Source organism: Acanthopagrus latus, chromosome 8, assembly GCF_904848185.1.
Source record: "Acanthopagrus latus isolate v.2019 chromosome 8, fAcaLat1.1, whole genome shotgun sequence".
Taxonomy (NCBI): domain Eukaryota; kingdom Metazoa; phylum Chordata; class Actinopteri; order Spariformes; family Sparidae; genus Acanthopagrus; species Acanthopagrus latus.
The window spans coordinates 22,080,380-22,095,949 of record NC_051046.1 but is presented as its reverse complement, the minus strand read 5'-3'; the positions used below and the strand labels follow the sequence as shown (position 1 = coordinate 22,095,949).

General features: G+C 45.0%; 1 protein-coding gene across 5 annotated transcripts in view; it reads right to left on the bottom strand.

Annotated features, from left to right (window-relative positions):
- The window catches only part of bicd1a (bicaudal D homolog 1a), a 35,989-nt gene that overhangs the window by 3,913 nt on the left and 16,506 nt on the right, over positions 1-15,570 (bottom strand). For 3 of the 5 annotated variants that reach the window (XM_037108438.1, XM_037108437.1, XM_037108436.1), the window contains exons 2-8: positions 11,241-11,453; positions 8,125-8,277; positions 6,305-6,802; positions 3,690-4,082; positions 2,846-3,604; positions 2,561-2,712; positions 2,246-2,456 (exon numbers count right to left, since the gene is read on the bottom strand). In XM_037108438.1, the coding sequence (XP_036964333.1) occupies positions 2,246-2,456; positions 2,561-2,712; positions 2,846-3,604; positions 3,690-4,082; positions 6,305-6,802; positions 8,125-8,277; positions 11,241-11,453 (2,379 nt within the window). Of the gene's footprint in view, positions 1-859; positions 2,457-2,560; positions 2,713-2,845; positions 3,605-3,689; positions 4,083-6,304; positions 6,803-8,124; positions 8,278-11,240; positions 11,454-15,570 lie in introns of those variants that run through there. The other 2 variants (XM_037108435.1, XM_037108433.1) reach the window with 1 other exon arrangement.

The following is a 15,570-nucleotide window of genomic DNA, read 5'->3' as shown; positions in this document are numbered from 1 at the left end:
CCTAAAGCGACCAAAATAGTAATTAAAAAAAAAAAAACGTTAAAAAACACAACAGCAATGTCTCCAGAGGACAATCATGCATGCATCTTGCCAAGGCCAAGTGGCTCATAACAGTGCAGGGTGAAAACACCGAAGGCATCCTCCTCAGCTGAGCTACAACATTAGCTTGCTTAATTAGCTAGCCTCTTGTTGATCAGAAGAGGAATTCCTCCTTCTGTGCGGTGATATGGTTGGCAGGTGGAAACAGACATTGCTTTTTGTTTTTATTTAATGTTTTTTTTCTTGCTTTGGCACGAGTTGGCAGAAATCTCTGTGGTCTATATCTTCCAAACTCTGCAACTCACACCTGAACAATCCAGATGAATGCACAGCACTACAGATAAAGAGAAAAAAAACATGTATTTCTGATTTTGGAGCAAACTGTCCGTTTAAGTACCAGTCTGATCCTGGTTTATATGTTATTATGGCACTACTATAGCACAATACTATTCATCATTTTACATGTAGCATGTATAGGACTACATAATGTAGACTCTTGGGTAAGAAATCTGATTTTCCTGCTGTGAAAATCGGCGTTACACATTGCCAACGCACGGAAGAGATGCAGAGAGAGCGAGAGGAGAAATTTAAGCAAGAGAGCGGAAGAACCAGATGGAAGTACTTAAGTATAAACTAAGTGACTGCTTCTATTGCATGTCAGTTATAGCAAATGATTGCAAAGTGTAACTAATAATGTGAACCAGTCTCATCCGACCACACTGACAGGACCAGTCTCTGCACAGCTAGACAATCAGCACTGGAGGTGGGAAACACAGAACACTGAATGAGACAGAGACATGGACACAACAGACACACACTCTTCCAAAATCCATTATTGTATTGAGTTGTACAGCAGAAACAGCGAAGGATACACACATCACCTGCTGCTCACGGCTCAAGTCATATTCAAGGACTCCACTCTAAGTCAGTCTTCCCTTTTAGCTCTGCTTAAAAAGTTTTTACGATCTCTTGATATCTTAACGTTGTTTAAGGTGTTTCACTCAGATTGTTTGAGGTAGGATACTGAAGACAGAGAGGTGTCAAACAGCATTTGACAGGAAGGAGAATGCAAATGTGCTCAGACACTGACACCTGGTGGACAAACACTGTTGAGAGAGGGTTTGTCAAGACGTTGACCATCAGTGGAGGAATACATGGATGTGGTTTAGTGAGGTAAGAGGAGAAGTTAACAGATGGAGAATCAGGCATGAGGCTGAGGCACAGAGAGGAGGTCGGACTGGTTTCTATAATACTCTGTAACACAATTTAGGCCTGTCAAATGCTTTTTGACAAAACGCTGAATGTGACAACATCAAGGCATGCAAGAGTGACCTTAAAGAAATATCATTTCTAACATATTATAGAATATAACATTTTAGTTAATTTACATTTGACTAAAAATGCAAAAAAAAGAAAAACATGTAATGTATGCAGTCTTCCACAGGGAGGTGCTGTGAGTCACTGTATGCTGTGGCAAACGCTGCAGTCATATTTTTGCTTGGTTTCCAATTCGAAACCCATCCCTGTACTCTTAAGAGTGATACATGATGTCACATTTTATGTCAGTAGTTATTAAAATGCAGAGAAATATGCCTTATAACTTTAAAATCTACGCAGTCCGATGTTTACACAAGCTTAACAATAACCACAGGGCTTTTCTCTGCTGTTTCTGAGGATGTCAGAGCTAAAAAGGGGCTCCTTCCTCCTGGGTATTTCTGCATATTCAAACCAAAGACAGGTTAAACCAGTGTTTCCTCCTCTCTGTATCCCACCTAATCCAGAGGCTTGCAGGAATTTAGCAGATATTGGTGCCGGGCGTGGAGATGATGATGAGTCATCGCCTTCGCCGAAGGTGAGGAGACACTGAGACAGGGCGAGTGGTGCTGTGAGGCGGGGACAGTTGAACTACGTCTTGTCTTGAATAAATGACTCGTCTGACCTCTAAGGTTAGCCACTCAGGGTCTATCGTGATCGGCTGGGTGCCCAGAGGCAAACTAGGGTAACTGATGTTAGGCAGGGTTGAGTTCTGGATTGTTTCGGAAAGTGTGTCAGGGGTACACGCAGACATGGACGGGCAGGCGGTTAGCTCGACAGAGGGCGGACTAAGGAGGGTCAGGGAGGTATTCAGGGTGTGGGTGGTGATAATGGAGGGGCTGTGGAGCCTGGTGGGGCTTGAGGGAGCTGTCAAGGTGCCTCTGCGACTTACTTTGGGCGGGCTGCTTCTAATCTTGGGCACTTTAGCGCCACGGCCACGGTGGGTCTGCTCTTGGTCAAACTCCAGGTCCTCCAGCCGCTGGGTCAGGGCCAGCTTCTGCTGGATGGCCATACGGAGGAGGGAGTTCAACGTTTTCTTCTCATCCTCCGCTGCCGCCAGCTGCCTCTGCATCTCATCCAGCTGGGTGACGTACTCATCACATCTACAGAGACACAAAGATTTAGTAGGAGGTTTCTGCAAATTCCTTATTCATAAGTTACAAGTTTCACTTCCCCAGCCTACATGGCTTTCTATTTCCCCCCTCACCTGGTGGCAAACATGGCCCTGAGAGACGAGAAGGTGGCGGCATCTTCTTTCAGAGCCTTCAGCTCGTTCCTCAGCTTCATCATGGTCTCTGTCACCATCGACTTTTCATTCTCGTACTTGCTCTTCAAATTAGCCAGTGCAACCTCTGCTGTCTGCAATGACAATTTAACATTGGAGAACAACATGTAGGTCCTAGGTCAAGAGATATTGCATATTTTCTTTTGTTTGCATGGATAAACAAATGTCCCTTGAAGATATAACCCACAAAGAAAAACGATTTTTCACCTGTTTATTGGCCTTCAGCACCAGTCTGAGTGTGGCTATCTGCTCTCTCTTGGTGCTGAGCAGGGACTTCAGCTTGAGGATCTCCTCCATGCACAACTCCTTGTCCTTGTCAAGCATCGGCGCCAGCTCCCTGGCTGCAGCCCTCTGCCTGGACAGCTGCAGCGAACGGTCCACAGCCCTCTGCAGGTGTTTGATCTGGTCTCTGATGATGGCGTTCAGGTTGTAGATATTCATGGGCTCCTTCCGCAGGTCCCCGCCTGCCTCTGAGGGCACCGGGGACGGGCAAGGGGAGATGCTGATTACAGGGGAACCTGGCGGGTTGCGGGTGGGGCTGCTGTGGAGGGATGGAGGGTCTGCTGTGTTGGCTGCTTTCTCGTTGTGATGGCCATCTTTGGATGGGGAGTCCATGGGGCTGCGCGGGGGTTCGGAGGAGCAGGCCGCGGATACTGCGGCGAGGCGCCGTGCCAGGCGAGGGGAGAGCAGGGCGCGAGGGTCGTCCGAGCCCTTCAGGCTGCCGCTGCGTGTGACGCGGCTCTGGCGGTAGTAGTCCAGCATGACGCGGTTGGGTGTCTCGTTGTTGCACAGACAGACGTGGTGGTAAAGCTGGGCCAGTTCCTCACTGAAGGTTACCAGCTCATCCTGTGCAGCGTTGAGCATGCCCTGGCTCTCCGTGGCTGTGCTCGCGGCTGCTCTGAGCTCTGCCTCCAGGCTCGCCACCCTCTCCCGGCTCTCGCGATAACTACGCTCCAAATGAGTTACCTGCTTGGACAAAAGCAGAAGCAACATCATGGGATGCAAAACAGCCCGAGCCCTCGAGTGAAAAAAAACCTGGATGACAACAAACCTGTTCACTCAGTGCCTGGACCCTGTCGTCACTGTGGCTGTCTCCCTGCCCCTCCACAGCCTGGTTGTACTTCTCCTTCAGGGCCTTGAGCTCCGCCTTCAGGTCAATCACCTCCGTCACCGCCACCTTGTACTTACACTCCAGGATCTCGAACCCGTGGATATCGGGATCATGGTGACCGTTGGCTGGCGGTGATGAGGAGCCACCGTCAGGTTTCTCACTCTCCTGTAGGTCATCGAGCTCTTTGTCTCCATTCAGACATTTCATGGCATTCATGCGCTCGGTGAGGCGGTGGACCCGGTCGTTCTGCTCGCTCAGGGCTCCCTGTGTGTGCTGCAGCTGGGTCTGAGACTCCTGCAGGTTCATGAGCAGCATAGTCTTCTCACGCTCCACCTGCAGGATGGGAGGATACACCAACACATGAGAGGCAGTCAAGACAGAGGGCAGAAAATACAATGCTGCATATATGTTTAACGATGGTTAATAACCCAGGACAGTGTTTTAAGTCCGAGGAGATTAGTTAAAAGACATAATATCATCTACTCGGTCCCATGCAAATGGAAAGCCAGGTGAAGTTTTGGAACCTATTAAACATTTCTGGAGCTTCACAGCAAAAAGATGTTGCAGCAGTCTCCTAAACAACTGAAGTAGATGGGGACTTGTTTTGTCATATACTGTGTAATCCAATTCTCCGGAAAGCTGGATTTTCCAAATTCATTTGATAATACATTATTCACACCTTTCTTTACGCTGAAATCTTCACTATAGCTGCTAAGCTAAACGTTTTAGCACGTCTAAAGTGGATGCACGAGCTCGACGACATATTGAGGGTGTAAATAATGTCTTTACAAATCAATTCTAGATCTCAGGCCTTCCAGAGATTTGGACTAGGCATGATTAGATGTATGGATCCGTTTTATACGTTTTTCTTTAAAACAAGTCCCCCGGTTACTTCAGTTGTTTAGGAGAATGCTACAACACTGAAGTTACAGAAATGTTTTGCAGACTACTGAACTTCACCCAACTATCCATTGGCATGGAGGTTAGTAGATAATGAGTGAATCTTTTTATATATATATATTTTTGGGCAAACTTATCCTTTAACTGTTATCACACTAAATAAAAAAAGTATATATTCTATGCCAGTGTTAGTATAATCAGTATGACCTGCAGAAATCCATAACATTAAGGGGCTATTAAAAATAAGGACACTGTACCATAGCCATCATCATGTGGCTAAGAAGCTTAGTTTAGAAAATACAATGATAACTGATACCTAAGGTGATGATAAACTGCACATGTTTTTTAACAGCATCCACACTGAAGGAAGACAAAATTGATTTTTACTTAATTCAACTGGCAATTATAAAGCCCGAGGTTGCCGGCGTTAACATCTTTCCCAGAATAATCGTCTCCGAAGAGAAAATTGATTAGCGAGTAATTGTGTTTACAGAGAAAGGCACACTGCTCATGTAGCAGCCACTGATCTAATTTTCTGTTTTTCCCAGCGGAGTTAAGCGGGGGCAAAAATGTGCGGTAATTACTTAATTAGATTCCACCATGAATCCAATCTACCTGTGACATACATACTGTGGGCCCATGTGATTATGAGTGTGTTGTATACTCGGCTGACTCAGTGCGTAAGGGACTGGAAGAGGCAAACAGTTGCTATGCTATATTATGTAAGCTCTATATTTATACTCTGTGTTCATATGGATTTAGCTTATCACAGCAGAAGGCTTGAACTATCTGCAGTATAAATGTAAGTGTATTCTGCATTTTCCCTCCATCATCAGGCTCTATTTCTGTCTCCTTGTTTCTAAACTAAAAGCAGAGTCTGATTCTGTCTCTTTCTTGCATCTGCATCTGCTCCCCGTGCCTACCGGACGCTAATCTCCCTGACAGGACTCCCTATAGTACACGCAAATATCCTGCCTCCGCTGCTGGACGCTTTTCGTTTTGCTATGATTTGGCTTGATTACTTCCGCTAAGGCACGAGCATTTAAGGAAGCATACGTTACGTAAAAACACGTGATGTGGAGTTCATACGGGCTAAAATGCTCCTGTGAAATGTGTTTAATCATTATATGATTCACCAGACGTCATGTGTGTCATTATGGTTCGACTGCAGCTGTACCAGTAGCTATATTCTTGTCATCACCTTGTAATTTCCTTGCTTTTAGCGGTGTCAGACTGTGACTGGGGCTGCTTTCATCAGTTTGCAAATATACGCTGAGCACAGAGAAATGTCACACACCAAACAAACTGAGATGCACACCCACACAGAATTTAGCAAGTAGACTGACAAGACCCCTCAGTCTGTACACTGAAAACTGAAATGTACTGTGGGGAATTGGAGCAATTCATACATCTTCTGTGCAGTAAACTGTTTTCAATTTAGGATATGGACCAGGGCTAAAGTGACTGAAATCAACTAGACAGTAAACAATGTTCCAGTGGCGTCAGTGCTGACCTTTAAAAGGAACATTCATGATTAAAAAGCCCTGAACAAAGAATAAGTGCTTTCGAGCACTTGCTTTCACTTATTACTTAGTGATTATTATGGGTAATCTGACTGACTGATTGCCATTGTGAGGCCTGTTCTTATGTCCCACCTGTAGCAGCTGCTGCTTGAGCTTCTGAATCTCTGACAGGTTGAGCTCACTGAACAGATCCGGCACAGGGTGCAGGCCTTCTCCTTTCCGCCCGGGTCGGTACTCGCCGTTCATCTTAGCCAGTCCGGCAGCTGTGTGGAGGTGGCCATTGCGTCGGTTGCTGTCCTCATTGTTGCCATTAGCAGCAGGGATGGCGCTGCCGTTGGTGCCGTTGGTGCCGTTGGTCTCCTCGGGGAACTTGAGGCCCTCGACGCCAGTGACGGTGAGCGCCAGGTGGGCCCCTGCTCCGTACACACTGTCACTCAGGCTGATGTGGTGGGCCAGCTCTTTCCTCAGATTGTTCTTCTGCTCACGCTCACTCTTGAGGGCATCCAGGGCCTCCTCCAGCTGACCCTCTGAGATGTCCTTCAGACGTAATGCGTCCTCCAGCTGACTGTTCAGGAGAACAGTCTCCTCCTCAAGTACTTTAATTTCATGTTTGAGCCCCTCATACTCCACCTGAGGAGGAGGAGATAGGACAGAGAGGAACACGACAAGGAAACATGTGATGTAAATACTTAATTCAATTCTAAAAAACAAGAACATTTGTTACGGATTGACATTGAGATTGAGATAAATATCACGGTTTCACAGTATACAACATTACAATCAGTTCGATCTCCAATTTTTTGTTTGTTTTGGTTGAACAAATGCTTTAATGTGATTACACATAATATCATGTCCTGACAGATGTTAAACTTGACTTTAATAACAATAACACAGTAGAATTCATTGCTATAAATAAGCGAGTGAACATGGAATAATAACTGTCAGTTTTAATACCATGGTATACTGTCAAACCATTTTACTTCTGCAATTGTAATCCCTGGTCATCCTCTGGTTTCTTGCTTGTAATAGGCAAAAACAAATCTAATTTATCTCACTGAAATGCTAATTTCTGTAAAGCTAATTGTATCTAAAACTAAAGGTGAAATACACAAGATTTTAGCTGCAAACCTACAAAACTTAAATAAAAAATATAAGCAGAATATGAAGATATAGCAGTTCTGACATTAAGATGCCTACATATTGTGTTGCAGAGATACGGTATCTACTGAAGTTAGCATGCTAAGCAGCTAGGCCTGGCCTGGCCTGGCTAACTGCAGCTATATGTACTGTAGCAGCAGGTAGTGGTTGCCTACCAGCATGCTGCTTCCTACATATTGCACCTTTAGTCTAGTGAGATATTGTTCACCAGTAATTACAAAAATATACTTAGACATCATAAAAAGTGTTACCCTAGATTTTAGATCCAGCTGACATTTTGTTAGCATTTTGGCTTCTGTTTGGTGCTTTCATACATTATCTTATCTTAAAATTTGAACAATGCTTGTATCATGAAAAATATGCAGGAGAAAGCATTATTTTTTTGTTTCAGTAAAAAAAAAAAAAAAAAAAAAAAAAAAAAAAGGTCTTAGATCATAATAGTTAATTTCCGGTGATATGTGAGCTTTCTCTACTCCAGCCCATCACAGGTATTAGAAATTGTGACTATATGCCAATAAAGACACTTTAATCTTTATGTGTAATTGAGCAGGGGATGCTGCAGTTCCTTAAGGGAAATAAAGGATGACGAACAACTCGATGAGATCACTGTGTTGCTCTGGAACTGATACCGAGACATAAAGGTGACCACATTCCAAGGCTATGTTGGGAAATTTAGTGTGAGTAATTAATCTGCACTGAGACAGCAGTCGGTGGCTCATCACTAAAGGCAGCGAGACAATTCATTTTACAAATGTGTTCTGAAGTACTAAATTGGTGACGATCTCCATACTGACCTGGCTCTGCTTGAGCGTGGACACCAGCTTCTGCAGCGTGATGTTCTCCTCCTCCAGCTCGGTGTAATCCTGGAGCAGCCGGGTCTCTCTGAACTTGTACTCCTTGATCTCCTCCCTCATCCTGCTCCTCTGTAGCTCCAGCGTCTCGTTGCTCTGGAGCAGAAAAAGAAGGTAAGTAGTAAAAAGAAGGGTTCGTAACCTTAATCCTGGCCAGAGTTTAAAACTCTCCCTTCAGCTTATGATTGGATGATGTGCAGGGTTTAATGCTGGGGATCGACATATCTATAATATATCTCAGCCCACACATACTGTGCAAACTTTTCCCCCTCTTATGGCATGAGAATGAGGCAGCGAATTTCATTATGTTGAATGCAATGAGTCAGCACCCTCTGACTCCGGACAGATCATTATCATCGGGTCACCTGCTGTGCACCGATAGAAACATGAGCATATGGTGGAGCAGATAAACTGCCGATTAGAGTAATGCACCAGCCACACAAGTCATAAATCTAATACAGTGGTGGGAATACAGTAACAGACCAGCATAATCATCTCTTCTCACAGTCACAGTCACAATACCTACGAGTCAGAAATGACACGCAGATTAGGAATCTTGTCTTGAAATGAAGACGTGCAGTTCAACGCAGCTTGACTGGAGCATTATAAAACGTGAAATTTGCAGTTTATGTGCGCATGTGTGTAGCTGTCTCAATGCAGCTCCCCTGCAGCTCTCTGTGCATATGGCAGAAATGCTGACCCAGAGACAGTGTCAGGAGTGGGTGGGTACAAGCACAGGGGGAAGAAACTCGGAGATGTGAGACACATATGGCCCCTTCAGTACCTCAGTGTGTGTGTGTGCGTGTATGTGTGTGTGTGTTTGTGTGTGTCAAGGGTTGGATGACTGTACTATCTGAAGAGGCAACTGGACTGAAACTAAAGACCGTTTATGATACAGTGAACCTTTTGATTTGTACAGTTGCTGACAGCAGCTCTTATAGTCTGAAGCTAATGGAGCCTAAACTGCAAAGTACACAGAAGTACAGTAGAATGGCTTCTGCAAGTACAGGAAAAGATCATAACAGAACAGTATCACCATAAATTACCAGTCGTACAATAGCACAATGCTGTACAGTGCGCTGTAATGTTGTTGTCCAATTACATATTCATGTCAATGCGGGGATTTACACTGAGCTGGGTATGAACTGCGCAGGATTAGAAGCCAATTATCAGTCAGTGAGGCTCTATAGAGGTCTTTTCTGATCAGGGGCTAAAGCTGCCGGGGTCAGGGACAGTGCGGCACACAACACTGGCAGCGAGCCCGCCACAGGGGCAGAACCGGGGCGACTCACCCCTCATCTGGAGTTCACAGCGCAGACAGCTTTATTGGATTTATGACACAATGGCTAATATGGCAGGGGTCCAACTATCTTGTATTCATTCATCATTAGCGCCACTGCTACAGTGGTAACGGGGAATAAACACAAGATGTTGACACAGGACGGCGGGTACATTGACAGTGCTGTGATTTGGGGTAACTGTAGTCATTTATTTGTAAGTTTAGGCAGATGTCACAATGACATTTTTTATGAAATCACAGCACCTGAAAAAAAAACATATCATATGTAAAATTTCCCATGTTTGTATGGTTGGGACTTCAACCTATTTCTTTTAATAGTTCATGTTCTGATTGAAAACAGCAAAAGCAAACTTTCTCTGGCTGAATCTAACTTTTCCCAAGAGTTTCAGTCTCTATATGTGTCGACGTGTGTTTGAGAAAAGTTGCAAAAAACCTTTTGATTAGACACGACGTGTCAAATTAGGCTCCCAGCGTGGCTGCAACATCTGGCGGCTGCTCCCGGTTAAGCGGCCTTCACGCATGCAAATGAGGCTTTCAAAGAGTCGAGTGCATCATCAAAGAGCCCTGATCACAGATGCCAACAGGTGACAGGTGCGAGTGTGAGAAAACAACAGCATCTCAATGGAAAATGTGGAATACCTCAGCTGACAACTCAGCCTCACAGCACTGCCGGCTGAATGTGGTGAATGAGTGTGTGTCCTGCGGGTGTATCGCTGGTTGTGTGATGAGAGCAACGAGGCTCACATGTGCCGAGCTCAGGGCATTTCACTTATTCCCCAGCTTAGCACCGGATTTGCCCCCCACAATGGGGTCGTGGCCGCGGCGTCTGACCCCCGCTCGAACTCCTGCACTGCCCGACACAGCGGCTGCAGACGTGCAGATGCACTTTCACACGTACGTATTGTTTTCTCTGTGTGAGGTCTGACACCCCCCCCATCTGCCAGCCCGCTGCTGTGACCCAGACACACTGACCTCATGTATGTTTATGTACATCAAGAAGGCAGAAAGTGAAAAAAAATGAAAATGACAGAATAACATGTTGTGTGTTTTGTGTGAATGTTTTCGGGGTTTCTCTAAATCCAGAGGGACCTTTATTAGAACTCTTCACAAAAAAATGCAAACAGACTTAGCTGCAAATTTTTTGATTTTTTAAAAAATCCATCTAGTGACCACAACTTCAAAAAACACTCGTCTGAAACGGTCTGTTTTGACCCCCGTCTCTTGAAGGCCCCCTCCGCCTGAAAGACCCACTCTGCTCTGACTGGTCAGCTCACACACGCCTGACCCAGCACCGCTAACAACAACAAAAGAGCAGCTGTACTAAATCAGTCGTGATATGCTAAACTTGCCGCTAGGTAAAATGAAGCAAATGTGTGACACTGTGACTTGGTGTCACCAAGTCACAGAATTAAAGGTGGGACTACTGATGAGGTGTTTCAGGAGCAGCGTTTTCTGTGGGAGAGAGGAGCTTCTGTTGGTGCAGGCTTTAACCTTTTTAACTTTCAAGATCTTTTACATGCACAAGAACATAAACCACTGAAGGGAAGTGTCTTAACTAGTAGTTTTAATCTTCAATACACGACTGAAACATATTCAAAAATTACCTGCCAGCTACTACTAAAATGGGGATATGTATTGTACATTCATGTTGTCCACTGTCAGACATGGTCTTTTCTGTGATCTATCATTTGACTGGTTTCCTGTGTCTCTTTGCCTTGTGAGAAGTGATAAATCCCCTGTCTGCCATGGGCAGCCTCACCTCTCGTAGCTCCTGCACAAGTGCGTTGAGCCTCTCGCTCTCCGCCTGGGCGTTGGACGCCACGGAGCGGCTCAGGGTCACCTCCGTCTGCAGCTCCAGCAGACGGCCCATGTAGTAGGCCTCCTTGCAGGCCGACTCCTGCAGCAATGTCTCCTCGTTGGTCTCCCCATCCTCTGCAACCTTACGCTGGTTCGTGTATGCCTGGCCGAAAGCCTGGGGAGGAAGAAAACAGGAAAACAGGTCAGAGCAATGCCCCCCTCCAAAAAAAAAAATTGTAATTTGAAAAAGAATAAAACGACCAACAGTCATCCTTTGGGAAGTCAAAATTGAAGTGACACTGATGCAAATCCTGTCATATAACATCAACATCCTAATCCAACGCAAGGGATTTGCACCCCCTGGTATGTAGAATAAATCCACGGCGTCTTTCACAGTCACCGCCACTAGGCGCACTCCTGCTGCACTTCTGACCACCGACAAGCACACTCGCAGGACCTGTCCCTCAAGGATACCTGCTTTCTGTCTATGTGGGATGATGTTTCACTGGGATCAATAGACACACTGTTCCCATTTTCCTGACACAGGTTTTCACGGCACCAAGAGCTGACTTGCCATGATGAAGGAGCCGAGGGCTTGATTGAGAAAATCAAAGCAAGCACCAACAGCAGAACAGCCCCCCCCTGCAAGCTGGACCTGAACTAGTGGTGCAACAAATGCACACAGGCACGGTGAAATTTAGAGATATACAGTTACTTCCTGCAAGGTTAAGGGAATAACGCATCATGTATATTATATGAGAGCGCAATCCGGCAGTATTTCCCTGACAAGGTTGCCTCGGGTGCAGACAGGATTTCATGACTTGTAACCGAGCGCTCCTCGACACACATGCGCCGGCTGCCTCAGCGGCTCGATAAATACTATGAACCATCCTTCACTTTTCTCAGCAGATCAGCAGGAAAAATGGGTATGCTGCCCGCGGGGGCCTCTGTGGGGGACAATGGATCAATACTGTCTCTCCCTGAAAAATATTTTATGGTTTACAATTGCCACATGAGACTGTAAACAATGCAGCATGTACAGTTATGACCGGCTACAGGGCGCAGTTCCTGGACAGAGTTACCTGACCTGGGAACCAATGCAGCATAAATCATAAGGGAGCCATGCACTTCAGCCTAGAGCATTAATAATTCACAGCGAGTCTTCCTAATCCCACCACGACATAATAACAACATTTTCTCTATTCCAGATGAATCATTTATAAGGCACAAGCATCTATTATTTGGAGATGATGAGAGTTTCAGTGTGCAGCTGCCTCGTCTTCCTGGTCGTTTTTCATTTCTGTATTTACTTCTGATTCGCAAGCTAACAGGTTAACTAAGCGGCGTGCAGTGCAATGAGGTGCTATAATCAGACAGGGGCAATTTATGACAGTTATCTACTTTCGAGCAGATCATGAATCAGCACATAGAGCATAAAGAGTATATAGAGCACTAACGCAAAGAGGAGGGAGTTATCTTGTGGATGTTTAGCCCAATGAGCCCCTGTAAACACTTTATATAGGTAACACATATTACTAATTTTCTAGTTGCTACTTAGCCTGCGTCTTAGTTGCCCACCGGATCTTTATTAGTCATTATAAAAGCCCTTCCTAATACCCTATTCTACAACTCCTAGGCTATTAACTAAGAGTTATTGCTCAATAACCTCATCACTTGGAGTCTGTTCTCCATTCTGAAGTGATCTCTTTCTCGTAACTTATTCACAAGCAGTTTGACAGTTACCAACCCAGCTCAGAATAATAAAAAAAAGGCTCAATTTAGAGTCATTTGGACACAATAACACACAGCTTTGTTTTTTGTTACATAAGAATAGACTATTGATGCCAACACTGAGCAAAGCATATTGCAAACATACTTACTCACTATCAGTAAACAGTAATGAGAGGTGACAGAGTGAAAACTCTAAATGGCCTATGGTTGTAAAATATGGTCATGCAGAATGAGGAAGTATCGAGCAAATATGTACACATGCTAATAAGAAGCTACCTACTGGGTAATCTGTTTTCCTTGACTCAACGTGCCACCGCTAATGTCCACAATTTGAAGGATTATCAGTAAGTGAGGCGGGTTAGCTGTTTCCCCCCAGCTTCCTGCTTATGCTAATCTAAGCTATTTTAAAGCACTTGTAAGTGATGTATCTTTTCATTAAAACAACTTTCAAACAGCTCCATATTTCAACAGTTATCACCTATATAAAGTGTTTGTTAAGCAAAAGAGAAAATACATTTTTTTGGTATCCCTGCCTACTTTATCCAATCAGGACAGAGAATTCCATAAAGAGGCGGTCCTGTCTGCTCGTGAACACGCAGAGAGAAGGGTCCTCCTGTTTGCTGATTAGCCTGCCGATTACTGCTGTGCATACACGTGGTGAAGCAGAGAGGAGGGAGGGGGATGCTAACTGCATAAGGGGACTAATGAATAAAAACTGAAATGATGATTTATTTGCTGTACCGTTGCATGAGAGCAAATGACCAGAGCCAAATGTCAGTTAATGAGCTTCATCGACCAACGTCCTGTGTCGAATGCCACCTGCTTTTTGAATACTCGACATCAGCCAGCAGGGCACCGGTAAATGGTGGTTGAACAATTCATCCAGTCACTGGTCAAATGAATTTAAACGGTGCGCACACTTATCCTTTCTGTCAATATGAACCCACATTTCATCTCCATGCTGTAAATTTGGTGAATAAAGTGGAAAGGCACTGGTTCCCTAGGTAGATGGTTTTATTCAAACTCAATAAACCCCCTTTGTTTTCCCTGTGAATTACAAATGTAACAATTAGCATGTGAATAACACCTAGCAATAATCAGTTCAGCAAAACAGCTATAAATACACAGAACATTTAGCCATCCAGCCACAAACACTGCACTCGGGGGCTTGCTTTTTAATGACTGGAAAACACTACATGCAAAATAAAAGTACTGTATTATAATTGTCCCTCTGCTCCTCCCTCGGAGTCTCAAACCACATCTCTTTTATGTTCACACTCTTGTTCTCCGGGCCCCTGCGCCCGCCCTCGTTCTCCGGGGGAGGCACAGTGTGATTGCGGTGAATGATTAAGAGGGAGGGCCTCTGGAACAAAACACCTGATTAATTCCAAGAGCACAATGTGACTGAATGAGCTCGCGTTCTGGCTTCAGATGAGAGGCTGTCAGCGTCCGAGCGGGCCTCACAGCAACAGCTGGACCCTGCAGGAAAGACGGGCGAAAAATCTGGACCCACAGAGTCCTGCTGTCGGGCTTTTAGTACGAGCAAAGAGTTATCAAAATAGCAGAGTGTGTGAAAAACGAAACGCAACAGTTTAGACTTTAGTCTTGTCTGTCCTGTGCTGGTAATTTGAAGACAGAAAGGGCTGGGTGCTGATTGAAATATTTTGGTACTCATGCTACACCAGTAGTTTTTTCATTAACTCGAGAAACATAAACGACGACTAAATTTCACACGTGGGAAATGTGCTAGATTGCTTTCTTGCAGAGGGCTCGAAGGGAAGATGGACGCCGCCGTCATGTCAACAGGGTAATTAAGAAGCTTCAGACAGGAGAAGCCAGTTAAGCTTGAAGAAAACATCTCATCTGGCTCTGTCTAAAACAGAACCCACCTACCAAGCCCTCTAAAGCCCAATAATTAACACCTTATATCTCGTCTCTCTAATCCCTACATAAACCAGAGTGTACATGCAGGATTACTTCTTGTGAGGTGAGCACGGCAGGCAACCAGCATCGATTTCTCAAAGTTATTGCTCTCAATAAAGCGTCTGGCAGATTCCCCCCCTGGTGAATCTAGACCTTCTTGTTTTAGTTTTGTACAGATCAAATGTGTTAAAGAAACAAATGTGTTAAAGTCTTAGTGACTAAATGAGACAGGCTAGTTGTTTCCCCCAAACAGGCTGCTGGCTGTAGCCTTACCTGAAGCACATGGAAATATTCGATCGAACAGTAAGCAAAGAGAAATCTGGCCAGGCACTCTACCCCGACTTTCAGTACTCTGCAGGCACCTTTCTTTCTGCCTGATGATGTGTGGCAGAACCGCACAGCAACAGACACACAGACAGGAGGACTGTCCCAGTTGCAGACAGTGATTCAGCAGCAAGTCATCCATGGAGAATTGGTGGGTCTCGGATGCGTAAGTAAAGGCAGAAGGTTTCATAACAGGCCTCTCGTACGGGCTGAGCCGTGCTCCTCGAAGCCAGTGCCGTCAGATTGATTTGATGTTTTCAAATTTTTCTCATTAACTGATCAAATTCTGCCCCAAACTGATAAAAAAGCACTCA